At 39.9% G+C, this 14,774-nt stretch overlaps 1 protein-coding gene across 6 annotated transcripts in view; it reads left to right on the top strand.

Moving 5' to 3' along the window:
- LOC122416156 (insulin-like growth factor 1 receptor) overlaps positions 1 to 14,774 on the top strand; it is a 40,325-nt gene extending 25,551 nt beyond the window's left edge. For all 6 annotated transcript variants that reach the window (XM_043428873.1, XM_043428870.1, XM_043428871.1 and 3 more), the window contains exons 2-7: positions 2,074 to 3,604; positions 3,901 to 4,327; positions 5,257 to 5,410; positions 10,406 to 10,583; positions 10,722 to 10,887; positions 11,294 to 14,774. In XM_043428873.1, coding sequence (XP_043284808.1) covers positions 3,309 to 3,604; positions 3,901 to 4,327; positions 5,257 to 5,410; positions 10,406 to 10,583; positions 10,722 to 10,887; positions 11,294 to 14,386 — 4,314 coding nt within the window. In that variant the 5' untranslated portion in view covers positions 2,074 to 3,308 and the 3' untranslated portion in view covers positions 14,387 to 14,774. The remainder of the gene's footprint in view (positions 1 to 2,073; positions 3,605 to 3,900; positions 4,328 to 5,256; positions 5,411 to 10,405; positions 10,584 to 10,721; positions 10,888 to 11,293) is intronic.

The following is a 14,774-nucleotide window of genomic DNA, read 5'->3' as shown; positions in this document are numbered from 1 at the left end:
CCTACTCGCATATAAAGAGGCCAGTTGGATTATAAATACAGCGCTTCTTGCCCAGCTTACAATGTTTCAGCGAAGAAGCTATCGAGATGCGAAACTTGGTGCTTCCTCGCTATATAAAACGCGGAGAAGCGGGCGTACAAAATAAGGGAAAAGAATAAAAAGCGTGAGAGTCAACGATAAGAATGCTTCGTGTGCAAGTTATTCTTATGTATCCGTGCTGGCAATACACACGTACACTTTTCGCTCGATTTTATCGTCGAGAAATTATGAATGGGCGGTAGTTTCCCTCTCGATAGGGAACCACGCTGTTGACAGGAAACAGAAATCACTATCGGCTCTCACATGACTATATAATGTACGCTTAAATTATTTGGATTTATTTTTTCATGTGCGCTCGAATATATAGTAGACGTACACGTAAAATCTGTAAGGTTTTGCAAACTCGTAAAGTTGCCGTCCATGGCGCCAACTTTCCATTTCCAAACACTCGTTGATTAAGGAGGGTGGCTACGTTCGTCAAATTGATAAGAAATTGATCAAATTTCGTGATAATGTTCTTCAACATCAAGTGCGGAGACACAATTTTTTTCAAAATTTTCTTCTGCTTAGTTATCGAGTAATTACGCATTAAAGCAGATTTCTTATGCCCGGAATGTATACCTATATATATGGAAACGCTATGCTTATACACGTGAACTTTGGTGATCAATTACTCGATAACTGTACAGAAGAAAAATCTTAAAAAATTTGTATTGTCAAATTTAACTCTAAAGAATATGTTCACCAAATTTTATTAAATTCTTATCATTTTGAAATTTTTAATGTATTTTACATGGTTTAGCATGGCAACATTGTATCGTCCCTAGCCACCCTCCTTAAAGTTTTTCCAAGCGAAAACGGATCGAAATTAATGTTTCAGAAAAGAATTCGTCATTATTTTCCTTTTTTTTCTTCTTGTGTTCGTTTTTGTGTACTATTACTTTTTTGTGTACGATGAAAACTGAGCTGGATTTAGCCTCTGCGTTGCCCCTTGACGGTACAATTGCACCGCGCGAAACCAACAGAGTTCGGAAGCATTTTCGGAATCGGTTGTCCGTAACGATCGAGCGTTATGAATATTATTTTATAACGAAGAATCTCGAAGTGTTTAAAAAATTGGCAACTTTCATTAAAAATTAGTTTAATTCCTTGATAAATAAAGCGGCAGAGTATAAATGATTTTTTTTCCGAGTGCCAACTAATCCAATGATACCATATGGAATATTCGGAAAAATGAGATGATCCGTCAGCCTTGAAGTGATGGAACGATTTTTAAAGAGGAAAAAACATCGACAACGTTGTCAAGTGGCTCTGAGTCATGCACTTGTTTACTCGACGATTTATGTAGGTTGAGCATGAACAATGTTAGTGGTGAGAAAAACGTCGATGACGATTATGAAATGATTGAAACGACGACGAACGCGTGCCAGAAAGAGGAAGCCAACGGGGGCGACCTCGTGTTCCCCTTTGATTCATCGTTCATTTCGCAGGATGCAGTGAAACTCTGTGTTTAAACGTTGAAATATTTGCAAATCCGTAGATCAATGTGATTTATGCACACATCGGAATTCATTAATCGAATTTATTGAATAAACCTGTCGGCCATAATCTCCGCCGAATAATTCATTCCAATTGAAATAGTCGTACGTCTTTCTCAATCGCTCGGTTATCGTTATTCGCTTTTACGACAGGTGGCGAAACGCAATAATTATCGAATTATCGTAAAATCATTTTATCGAGCAAATATTTGCCTGGCTGCTATTTATCATCCTCATTTATTTAACTCATCGTCGTATCAACCGCCGTCCCCCGCGTCTCGCATTAAATGCTAAAAATAATCTCGGTAAAACAATCAGTTTGATGAGGGAACGTTTTTTGCTTTTGTTTTTATTGTTTCGCAACATTAGTGAGAAATGTTGCGACCAACATCGTTGAATGCCTTGAAGCCAAGATAAGTGGCTTCTTGCGAGAGTCCGATTAAAAATTGTTCATTCGGATAGACAATAAAACGCGTCGTTTTTCATTCGTTTGCAGGTGGAAGCGCTGACGAGAGAATCGCACAATCATGAAGACAAAAAAATTCTTCATATTCAACAAGAAGCTTCTTTAACCCCGATGCGACGATTCGATCATCGAGCATTTAACGAGAAGGAGGAGGTGGAGTAAAGAAGCGCGGAAGAAAATCATGAGCGAACGAGAAGAAGAAGGCGTTTTCTAGAAAATCGGTATCTCGACGCCGTTGCGATTCGAAAATTTCAACGACAAGAGGGGAAGCTTCGACGACGAGAATAAAGAGGAGGAGACATTGAAAGGAGCAATTTTGGGAGACGGCGGAGTATCGGAGAGCGATCGAGGCAAGGGGGGGGGGAGGATCATCCGTTTATCTCGAGTGAGAGGTCGAAAAATCGAGTGTAAAATAGACACATGTTTTGCGAAGGGGAGGAGATAAAGGGCTTCGTGCGTAGGTCGCGACTCGTGTAATAAACCTATTCGGTGAAGTTGACTTCGTGATTCGCGATCGGGAGGAGTTCCCCCGATGCGACCTGGCGGGGCAGTAATTTTTTCGCGGGAACCGGAAGTTCTGGTGGACGTGAACGAGAGCGTGAAAAATAACAGGGGGAAGAAGAACATTGAAGTGAGCCGATTCGGTGGCTGTTACCGTTCCAACTGTTGCGACTTCATAGAGGCAAAAACCTGGCGAAGATCAGGGAGGACATTGGCAACGGCGAGGAGAATCAAGGATCGCGAGGTATATATCATCGAGCTGGAAAGGAGGAAAGGAAGCCATTTTAATATACGTAAGAACAGCAGGGGGGAGTACGGAGACGAGGCCGTGGAGGAGAGAAGGGAGAAAACGTTGGACGAGGAAACTGAAAAGTTGAGAGAATCGGGACGCCTCGTTTTTCAAAACTCGCCCATTCCGAAGGGAAATATTTGTGGCAAAAAGATTTTTTCGTCCATAGATTCAGAGTTCTTGTATCGCGATATCAAACAAAGGACTAAGAGACGAAGACGGCGAAGAAGAAGACGAGGAAGAGAACGAGGAGGAGAAGAAGAAGAAGAAGAATAAGAAAAATAAAAAGAAGAGAAAGAAGAAGGGGAGCAATTATTCGGGTGGTGGTAGGGACAAATCGCGTTTGAACCCCTCCTCTACCCCCTTCCCCCGTTCCTATTTCACACACTCTGTAAAAAACGATCCCCACGCTAGTGTTCAACACTACTCGGGTACGATAAATCAGTGAAAATCATCGTGTTCATGAGTCGAAAAGATGAGGACGCGGAAGTTGCTGATATCCCTCGTAGTGTATTTTCTCCTTATCGGATACTTCGTACACTCTCAGGAAAACCCTCCACGTCCTAAAAACAAATACGACTATTCCTTTTACTCCAAACAATCCGATAAAACCGTCAATGGAAAATACAAATCACTCGACTCGGACAAATATCAACGTGGCAAACAGTCCTTGGGGGTTGATGATCCACATTTCACATCTAAAACCGACCAAGATTCACAAGATCAGGATTATGCCTACCAAAACAACGGAACCGTCGACGCGCCTGCTGGGTATCTATTACAACATTTTATTTACACTCATCAATCTGTCACTCGAACTTAACTAAATAACAACCAACTGTTGATTTTTTTTCAAATTTTTCACAAACTACGTCAACATTTTTCGAGTATCTCGTCGTCGTTGCCTTCGTCCTTGAAATGTTGATAGATTTTTTGCATCAACGATTCTAAGTTTCATCGTTTTTCCGTGTTTTTTGCAATTTTTAATTTCTCGATCGGTCTTTTTGTACTACTGTTAAACGCGTAAGTAATGAAGAAAATAATGAAAACATTTTTTTTTGCGCCAGCTCTTTGGAGGGGATGTCAGAAGAAAAGAGCAACCAATCGACATCGACGAGTAAGCCGAAAGAGTATGTTGAGCCGAGTGAATCGTCGAGTGAAAAAAATTTGTCGAAACAGAAAGTTCTGACAATAGCTGATGGAGTATGCTCGGACATCGATATACGAAACAATGTTGACAGCTTCAAAGTCCTGGAGGATTGTCACGTTATCGAGGGTTTTCTACAGATAGTGTTGATCGAGAACGACTCTGAGGATGATTTTCAGAATATCAGTTTCCCCAAATTGCGCGAAGTCACGGATTTCGTTCTTATCTATCGCGTCAACAATCTCAAAACGCTCGGTGGAATTTTGCCGAATCTCGAAGTTATCCGAGGTGACGTTTTGTTTGCTGATTATTCATTCATGATTTACGAGATGCAGAATTTGCAGGAGGTAAAACATATTTCATATTTATATTTGTTCATCCAAAATTATCGTTCGATCACAAGGTCATTCGGTTTTTTGCTTACTCTCAAAATTATTTTGTCATCCCGATTATCTCTGCAATTTCGTTGACTTTATATGATGAAAAAAGTATCGAGCCTTGATGGAATTCACTCTGGCGAAAATATCACGAGAAAACTGCTCCGTAATTGCGCGTAGATCGGTCACTCGATAAATTTTCATAACTCATCGTTCAAATTTCTTCAAAAAGAAGCTCGATAAATCTAAATACTCGTTCAGTTCTCGAAAAAAAAGATTTTGTAAAAAAAAAAAAAGATTTCGCTGCTACTAGAGAATCGATGCTTAGAATTTATGACGACGAAGAAACGGAGCCAAGAAGAGATAAAAACAAAAGAAGAAGAACCAAGGGAGAAACAAATTAGCAAGTTCATAATTCACGTTGACACTGAGAATATACAAGAGTACAGTACGTGACTGATACTTAATCGATTCCAACACTCGTCACGTTTCGTCTCGTCAATCACGACGATGTACGATGCGTTTGTGCGGCGTGTAACGAGCTCCCACATTATTCAGTCTGCACATGTATAATAAAACAAACAACGCGGGCGCGTGTGTGAGGCTCGATACGAGAATATTCAAAAAGAAATACGCATCGATATAGATATGTAGATATTGGGAGAGATTCCCACGCAAAATCAACGCGGTTTCGTGGTGACGAACAAATCGTCAATCCCGACCGGTTAAACGAGCGAGCGGGTCAAGTACCCGAGTCAAGCTGTTTAACCGAATTAAAGAACGGAGAGAGTGCTCATCAAGGGGGGACTCTCTCACAATCCTCAACGTCCCACTAGTCTGCAATTATGTACTTCGAAACAACAAAATTTTAATAACTAATAAATAAAATTGTTTTACAGATTGGCCTGAACAGATTGACCGAAATATCGAGAGGCGCCGTCAGGATAGAGAAAAATCCTTCTCTGTGTTATCTTTCGACTCTTGACTGGGGATTGATCGTTAGAGCAGGCGAAAACTTCATCAAAGATAACAGCAACGAAGCTCCGTGCCCTGGTACGATTTAATCCGTTTGTTCATTCCAGTTTGCTCCTTCTTCGACGTTCGAGCTTCTCTACCAAGTTTCCTCTATCTCATTTCTTATGCTGGAATTATTCATCCTGTAACTCATTTTCCTATCCTGTAATGCACGACTATGCTCGCTCTCAATTTTCACACCTTCATTCCCCAATGAGATTGTTTTTCTGGAAACGTATTAACCCCCGCGCGATTTAGCGATCCTCGTCGTTTTTTATAACTCATGATTTGAAAAGATGCGCAGAGCAACTTGATTTTCGGAGGAGAGTTTAGTTAACGAAATACCTTGCAATGACTGACCGGGAAATCGAAAATCGGCATTTCGAACCCGTTCCCGATAATATTTTTTCATTTCACTGCGACAATATTTTCATTTGGCAAGTTTCCTTCGTGCCTTACAAGCCTCTACTATTAATGAGCAAAGTTTCTCCAACTCTCAGTTTCTTTCAATCTTTTCCGTGCTTTTCCCTGCCCTATACGAGCTCGAATGAGCATGAATGCAACAAAACGATCCCGAGAGAAACGAGAATGTCAGTAAAGCTTCCGGCTTTGCTGACAGTTAAAACATTCTTTTATAATTCGAGATAAGAACTGTCAATACGAACGTCTTCCGTTTCCCAATATGCTGTCTGTACCGTTAGTGTTTATTTGCATTTATATCGATCATTAATATAAATGCTTAATAAGACTTCTGGACTCCAATATCAATTTTCGGCTTGCATTTTTTTTGAAGCAAGATAATCTTGTAAAAATCTGTATTTCTCCAGTTAAACGAGTTTCCTATATTTTTCTTATGATCCGACATTTATTTGCAGCGTTCAGGCGACACAAGTTTCTTGTTTCCCCGGGCCTGAAAATCCGAGAATAATGCGGCGGGAAGGAATGAAGAAATTAATAAACCATTTTTTTTGTCCTATTGAAACCGAAATCTTTATAGCCGTTGAATCACAAAAGAGAAATGTGAGGTCTAAAACGAAGAAGCAGTGGAATTCGGAATTCTAGACAACAGCAATTATAGAGAATTTCAATTCAGAAATTTGGAATTGTTCGAATCATAAAATCGATTGAAACCCTGAAAAATTACGAGCTTTAAATATAAAGGAAAAGTGAAAACAAAAAAAAAAGATCTTCAATGAATCGCGATAATTCGTATTTAGATCGACCAATCGAGCGTTCGAGAATCGATTTTTTTTTAAATAGCACTATCCGAACGAATACCATTCCAAAGAGGTTTTTCTCTGGGTTATTTTTTCTTTTTTGTTCGTAGTATAATTTCGTATTTTATTTGTTGGAAATATTTACCGAGTCTTGTTGTCAGATTGCGGGAAAGTTTTGCGAGAGAGGAAAATAAAAGGGAAAATTTGACGATTCCTTGAAATATTCATGGAGTGCCTCTTTCGCTGCAAATATTTGTTCCACAAAACTCGTTTAAATATATTGAAAGTGGCACGACCCAGTGCTTCACCACCATCCAATATATTTGCACACATAATATTATGATGAAAAGAGATAAAAAGCAACGATTGCGAGTGTCAGTCGTTGAATGCCAATATTTCTTATCACGTTATTCGATCAGCTTGAGGTAGGCATACAGAATAGCAATAAATCAACATTTCCGAAAGAATTCTTCGACTATTCGAGAATTCTCGACACGAAGGGGAAAAACGAAAAAAAAAACGTTAGAAAACCTTGTGAAACTCGGTGCATTTCTCTGTTAACGGGAATTTAGCATTCGCGCGTGAATTCCAAGGTAACGATGTTCTCACTAAATTTTTTCTGTGCTGACATTATTCGCAATTACTCCTAACGAACAACCGACTTTCTTGTCCAACGTTTTACACTACGTTTTCATTGCGAAATAATCATTTCAAGGAAGAATGTTCAAGGCGCTCGTGAAAAATTACTCTTAAGGTAGTCTGTAATTTTCTTGAAATCTCAAGAACTGACTGAAATTTAAATATGGTGTAACCTTCATGAACCGACTGTCAAAATTCAAAATCGATTCACCATTTAGTTTTCGAGATATGCGCCATTAAAAATGGGTTATTCCTAACGCGTCACTGGATAGCACTTTGTTTACATTTTTTTATTACCGACGCTAAACGGATCTTACGACTTGAAAATGAAACCAATCGCATATTGAGTAATATTGTGGGATTAGAATTTCGGATCTAGTTTCGGAGATGTCGACTGGTGAATTGTGTTAATTTTACGTGACGCGGAACGAGCGCATCGTATAACAATATGAAAGCTTTTTTCTCAAATGTTCGACCACCTTTTTCGATTGAATTGTCATTCGAACACTTTTTAATTTCTTTTGTGACGAATAAATAAAATTTGAGGAAACACTGACATTTTGACGCTCGACGCTGTAGTAATACTGGAGAATGGCATTATTGCCACGATTACAGCGACATTTTCTATACGTATAGAGGTGATCCATTCGTGCATGAGGCGTGTGATTGTGTAGGACAGGCGGAGTGTACAAGCTTTGAATGGGGCAAGTTTGCAGATTTCTGCAAAAACTTGCTCCAAGACTTATTTGATGACGCTGAATCGAATGGTGTACTTTTTTGCGATCAACCCCCGGCGACATTGCAAAAATAAGGGTTGAAGGATTAAAACGCGTATAACTAAAAAAATATTGACTCAATTGAAAAAATATTTGTACCAATGTGTTTTCGGACGCCAAAAATATTAAGATACATAAGAAAGCAACTTATTAATTTTTGTTAATTGAAAAACTAGCGAGAAAAATGGTTTTTCTCACTAGTTTTTCACCACTAGGGTAAAGAAAGATTGAGGGTATGTATATACTAGGGTGTGTCGAAAAAAATCGATATTTTTTTTTTTTCGGGCTCCACAAGCATTTTTCTTCTTATTATGCCAAACGATGAAGCTAGCCGAAAGGACAGCCCGAAATAAAATTATTTCAGCCGGCCCACCGCATACTTCAATTCTCCATAATAATAACACGTGAAAAAAAAACTTCGGTGAACATTGTTCCATATCATGTTTAAAAAAAAATGCACAGATATTCTACTTACGTATTTTTGTAGATAATTGAATTCCCTACAAAAAAAGTCCTTAGAGTCATTGGCCTAGAACCAACCGTTCAATGGCTACAGCAGTTTGAAGTTTCTGACGTCACCTAGCCAGATTTCGCATGTATCATTTCCTATTTTTGAGGTCGCTCCCTTTAACGGTGCTGTTTAAATTGGGCTAAAGCCTATGTTTTTTTATATTTAAAAAAAATTAAGACTGAAGCAGTTCGGCATTACGCCAACGTGTGCGCTTACAGCGCTCAAACGGTTCGGTATTACGCCAACATGTAATTATAATAAGTTAATCAATTCAAGCACGGCAAATAATTGAACTGTTTTCTCTCTCTCTCTCTCTCTCTTTTCCTATGTATATTTGTATCTGTGCATTTGGTTTGGTTAATTGAATTTCATAATTTATTCAAACAAATAGTGGAAACACAAACAATTTATGTCGTTCGTTCAAACAAATGAGAACAGTATGTACCCGATATTTTTGCCTAGATAACGATCCTAGAAGCTATTTTTGAAAAACTATACTTAAAAATAGTTTTCAGTCCAATTTAAACAGTACCATTAAAAGGAGCGACCTCGAAAATAGGGAATGATACACGCGAAATCTGGCTAGGTGACGTTAGAGACTTCAAACTGCTGTAATCGTTGAACGATTGGTTCTAGGCCAATGACTCAAACGACTTTTTTTTGTAGGGAATTCAATTTTCTACAAAAATACGTAAGTAGAATATCTGTGCAATTTTTTTTACAGATGATATGGAACAATGTTCACCGAAGTTTTTTTTTCACATGTTATTCTTATGGAAAATTGAAGTATGCGGTGGGCCGGCCGAAATAATTTTATTTTGAGCTGTCCTTTTGGCTAGCTTCATCGTTTGGCATAACAAGAAGAAAAATGCTTGTGGAGCCCGAAAAAAAAAATATCGATTTTTTTCGACACACCCTAGTATATACAATATACATCTCTGTCGCACACATGAAAGTGCGCCATGGCTCACGCAACGTACTCGTGCGTGCTGTAGAAAACCAAAAACCTACTGTATATCGACGCATGAGCTGGACGATAGAGAGAACCTTTCTATGATTGCGAGCGGTAAAGTGCATCTCTTTCTAAAGTAGATTCTCAATCCGTATTTTGTTAATATTCAATGGCACTTTTTCCATATTTAAACAATGAATAAAAAAACAAAAATTTTCTGGAAAGTTTGATTAGACCCTCCTGAAACGTGTGTGATCGAGAGAAACCGAATTATCTACAGATTTATTATATTTTCAAGCAGTTGAAATTTGAGGATTTTCACCCCGAGCTCAATGTTTTTTTTTTTTTTTTTTGTTAATTTTTCAATTTGTGCAAATGAATAGTATGCTTTCTCGCGTATTATTGGCGTCTGAAAACAATGGCACTAATATTTTTTTCAATCTATGTAGTAGTTTCTGAGTTATACGCATTTTTAAATTTCAACCCTTATTTTTTCAATGTTGCCGGGGGCTGATCGCAAAATAATTTACACCATTCGATTCGGCGTCATCAAATTAGTCTTAGATCAAGTTTGCAAATTTCTGCTTGAAAGTTGCTCCATTCTTACATTTTGACTGGACTAGTGTACATACAGAACTACCTTAATATTTTTTTCCCGCCACTGTTTTGTTTGACATGCAATATTTTTGTTGATTTTTCTTCACTCTTTAAACTGTGTTAAAAAAGAATACGATACAAAGACATCGCAGGAACGGTTTTATAGTTGTAAGAATAATGCGTTCAAATAGTCATATCAGCGAAATTTCCAGAGCACCAATAAAAGTTCAGTAATCGATGATTTGAAATTGAAAATAGAGAGGCGCAAATTAGTAAAATCCTGATAAATGTTTTTCCAAACATTTCTGTTCAACTTCATTTCATTTACGTTTACATTCACAGTTTGTTCGCATTGCCCTAACGGACGATGCTGGAACGCGAAGCATTGCCAGAAGACCGAAAAGCAGAAATGCCATGAACAGTGTCTGAGCGAGTGCGACGGTCCCACCGAAGCCGATTGTTACGTTTGCAAAAATTTTCAATACCAGGGCCGATGTGTCGAGAATTGCCCGTCTCATTTGTACGTTCATTTATCATTTTATTTTTATTCATCAGTAAAAGCTAAAGCCATAAGATAATTTAATTTGCACAGTGCTCGTGAAAAAGGACCAATTGCGCATAAATAATTATTTTCTTATTGTTGTCCTCGATCCACCAGATTTGCGTATCGTTCGCGAAGATGCATCACAAAGGAGGAATGTCTGAGAGTGAACACTTTGCCACATGCTCAAAAAGCCGAAGAAACCGGTCCATGGCGACCTTTCAACGGCTCCTGTTTAGTTCAGTGTCCTCATGGTTTTGAGGAGGCAATCGATGAAAACAACGTGAGTATTTGATATGCGGTCATGCCTGGAATCGATCTAAATTCAATGACTTATACTTTTGAAGTTTTTTTTTTTTTTTGTAATTGAATAATCGATAACAGTACGTTACGATACGCGTGTGACTTTAGTTGTCTGTCGCATTCTATCTTCTCTAGTTATCTATCGCATTTTGGATCATGCAGCACTTCGAGTTTGTTAAAATTAAAAACGAAACTGTTAATGAATTGTATCGAAAATGGAGGTTGGAGATTCCATGCTCTTTAGAAATACGTAAAAAGAAATTGAACGAAAAAATCATTCGATAAAATGTGGCCCTTTTAGAAACTTGAAAAAATGTGTAAAGTTAAAATAGAAAGGCACATCCAGTTATAAAATTTTCCTAATGTCTTTCTGCATAAATTTTCAGCTGACGACGTGTCGAGTCTGCGACGGTCTCTGTCGAAAAGTAGGTCGCAGCGCGATAATACGTCACGTCGCGGACGCTCAGATTTTTCGTGGTACGATGATAATAAAAGGCGCTCTCGAATTTCAAATACGAAACGGTAATCCGACGATAATGAACGAATTGACGGAAGCGTTTGGTATGGTGGAAGAAATAACGGAGTATTTGAAGGTGACGCATTCGTTTCCACTAACGTCACTGGGTTTCTTCAAAAAATTGCGTGTCATAAGAGGGGAAAAATTGGATATAAACAACGCGAGTCTCCTTATCCTTGACAATCCAAATCTCTCGGATCTTTTTCCGGAGGATCAGCAGATCGAAATACAAAAGGGGCGTTTGTTTTTTCACTACAATCCAAAATTGTGTTTGTCGAGAATCGAGCGGTTGGGAAGAATGGTCGGAATAACAAATTTCACGCATCTCGAAGTTCAGCGTGAATCAAACGGAGAAAAAGTAGCCTGTGACATCGTCGACATAAACATCAGAGTCGATGCTGTGGGCCCGAATTACGCGAATCTTGTTTGGGACTCTTACAAGCCTCACCGGGACCAACAGTTGCTCAGTTATTTGCTTAATTACATCGAGACGGACAACGATAATATAAGCTACGAAGGAAATTCTTGTGGCAAGCGCAATAACAACACCTGGCAAATAATAGACGTCGTATTACCGAGAAACGAAGCTCCCCAAATGAACATATCGCAGATATTGCTCGACTTGAAGCCCTACACGAAATACGCGGCTTACGTCAAAACTCTGACGGCCCGGAAGAAAAATTACTTGACCAGTCCGACGGGCCAGTCGAAAATTATTTTTTTTCGTACCCGAAGCGACGTGCCATCGGTCGCAACTGATTTGATCTCTTTTGCGGTGAGCGATACGGAAATCGTAGTGAAATGGGGACCTCCGGAACGTCCGAACGGTCCGATATACTATTACATCGTTTCCGGCTTCATAAGACCCGATGACGAGAAATTATTGGAATCCCGTGATTATTGCAAGCATGGACTTGTCCCGGAAATAGAAAACGAGCCCGTAACCGAAATAATCGTCAGACCATCCGACATCGATCCCAAATCTTGTTGCACCAAAGACGAGCAAACCACGTTATCGATGTCAAAGAAATTCGAGATTTTTTGTTACGAAAACATGACCAGCGGTTCGCTCTCAAGCGGAGGTAAAAATCATTGTTATTCTCATCGGTACAACACCGTCGAGACTGATTTTTATAGCATTGCCAATAATTTATCTTCGTCCCGACCTTCGATGAAAGATTTCAATTGGAGAAACACGCGTAACGACATCATCGACGACACGAGGACGCGAATATGGAACGGAATATACTATTCGTTCGTGCACAATGTCAGCATGAACAACAGCTCTTACTTATTGAAGAATTTACGACATTTTTCACTGTACACGATATCGGTCGCTGCTTGCGGTCAAAAATTGGAAAATGGCACGCAAATGTGTTCCTCGATACAATACTCCAATTCGAGAACGAAAAAACGCCCGAGCGCCGATGATGTGAGCAACGTAAACGTTCACGTTTTGAACGACACAATCGTCTCGATAAGCTGGGACTCGCCGACCGATCCAAACGGCCTTATCGTCGCTCACACCATCGAGTATACCAATTTAATAATCAAGGACGCTATCAAGAGCACCGCGTGCGTAACGCATAATAATTATCGTCAAAAACGCGGCACACACTTTCTTCGGAATTTGAGCCCCGGCAAGTACAGCGTCAGAGTCCGTTCGATGTCGCTCGCTGGCGAAGGAAATTTTTCAGAGCCCATTAACTTTAGCATCGGCCTCAAAGAGGACAACACCATCGTTCTCGTCCTTTTGCTCATCTTCGGCTTTCTTGCAACCATTTTCGTCGTTGGTTATCTCGTAAATCGTAATCACCGTCGAAAACGACAGCAGCAGAGGCTCATCGCGAGCGTTAATCCCGATTACATCGAGTGCAAATACGTCAAGGACTCGTGGGAAGTTCCCCGCGATAATGTTGAGATACTCGACGAACTGGGTCTCGGTAACTTCGGCATGGTTTATCGCGGACTTCTTTGTGGCGCTACTCAAGTCGCCATCAAAACGATACCCGAATCTTCATCGGACGCTGACAAAAACGAGTTTCTCAACGAAGCCTCCGTCATGAAGAACTTTTCGACCTTTCACATCATCAAACTACTTGGCGTCGTTTCCGATGGCTCACCGCCGTACGTCATTATGGAACTCATGGATAACGGCGATCTCAAAACTTATTTACGGAGAATTCGTGAAACTCATCTCGTCCCCGATGTCTCCAGGGTCATTCGAATGGCCGGCGAAATCGCTGACGGCATGGCCTACTTGGAATCTAAAAAATTTGTACACCGCGATTTGGCTGCGAGAAATTGTATGGTCTCGAAAGATCTCGTTTGTAAAATCGGGGATTTCGGCATGGCTCGAGACATCTACGCTACGGATTATTATAAAATTGGTAAAAAAGGACTTTTACCGATCAGATGGATGGCCCCGGAAAATCTTTCCGACGGTGTTTTCACCTCCGATTCGGACGTCTGGTCTTTCGGCATCGTTCTCTACGAGATTCTCACTCTCGCCGAAATCCCTTATCAGGGTTTTTCCAACGAGGAAGTTCTCAATTACGTTCTTCGACGCGGCACCGTCAACGTGCCCCGAAACAATCCCGAATTGATAATCAAATTGATGGAAAAATGCTTCAAATGGCGGCCGAGCGAGCGTCCGACTTTTATGGAAATAGTCGCCGAGCTCGAGCCCTTTTTGAGCCAAGATTTCTGCGAAAAGTCCTTCTACCACTCGGAACAAGGTGTCGAAATTCGTAATCTCGGCTTGAAAAAAGTTTATCACCACGCAGCCCCGATTCGTTTCCATTGGGGCAACGAGACCGCTCGTTGGGTCAAAGAATTCGAGGACAACGTGACCTTGCTCGATCAAACCAAAGCCGGCACGAGTCGTGGTAGAATATTCAAAAATGGTTTTCAACATTTTGGCAATTTACCGATAATGGAGGACGTTCCGCTCGATAGATGAGAAACTCCCTTAAAATGTAACATCGATTTTGAGGGGGATCTCTGTGAGTTCGCGACATCCTCGTCACCGAGTCAGAAGACACGGAAAAAAAATGAAAAAACGAAAATCACATACCGGAAATAATCCGCAGATTATTTCGGGATAATACGAATGTACAAATAGTTCTCAGGGCAACGCAAATCGGCGGAGATCCACGGGGGAGTCTCTTGAAAGTATGTAGTGACATGAGGAAAAAAAACAAAGAAGAATTAATCTTCACGTAAATAAGGAAAAGGTCCATCCTAAAGGACGTCAAACGAGGCATTCAAACTCGTTTTCATCCATTGAGCAGAGAAAATGAAACCTGCGACAACAAAGAGACTGGCGAAATAAAAAGAATTTTGAGAAA

The sequence above is a fragment of the Venturia canescens genome, chromosome 9 (genome assembly GCF_019457755.1).
Source record: "Venturia canescens isolate UGA chromosome 9, ASM1945775v1, whole genome shotgun sequence".
Classification (NCBI taxonomy): domain Eukaryota; kingdom Metazoa; phylum Arthropoda; class Insecta; order Hymenoptera; family Ichneumonidae; genus Venturia; species Venturia canescens.
The sequence above is the reverse complement of the archived record's forward strand: the minus strand, read 5'-3'. Positions and strand labels throughout refer to the sequence as shown.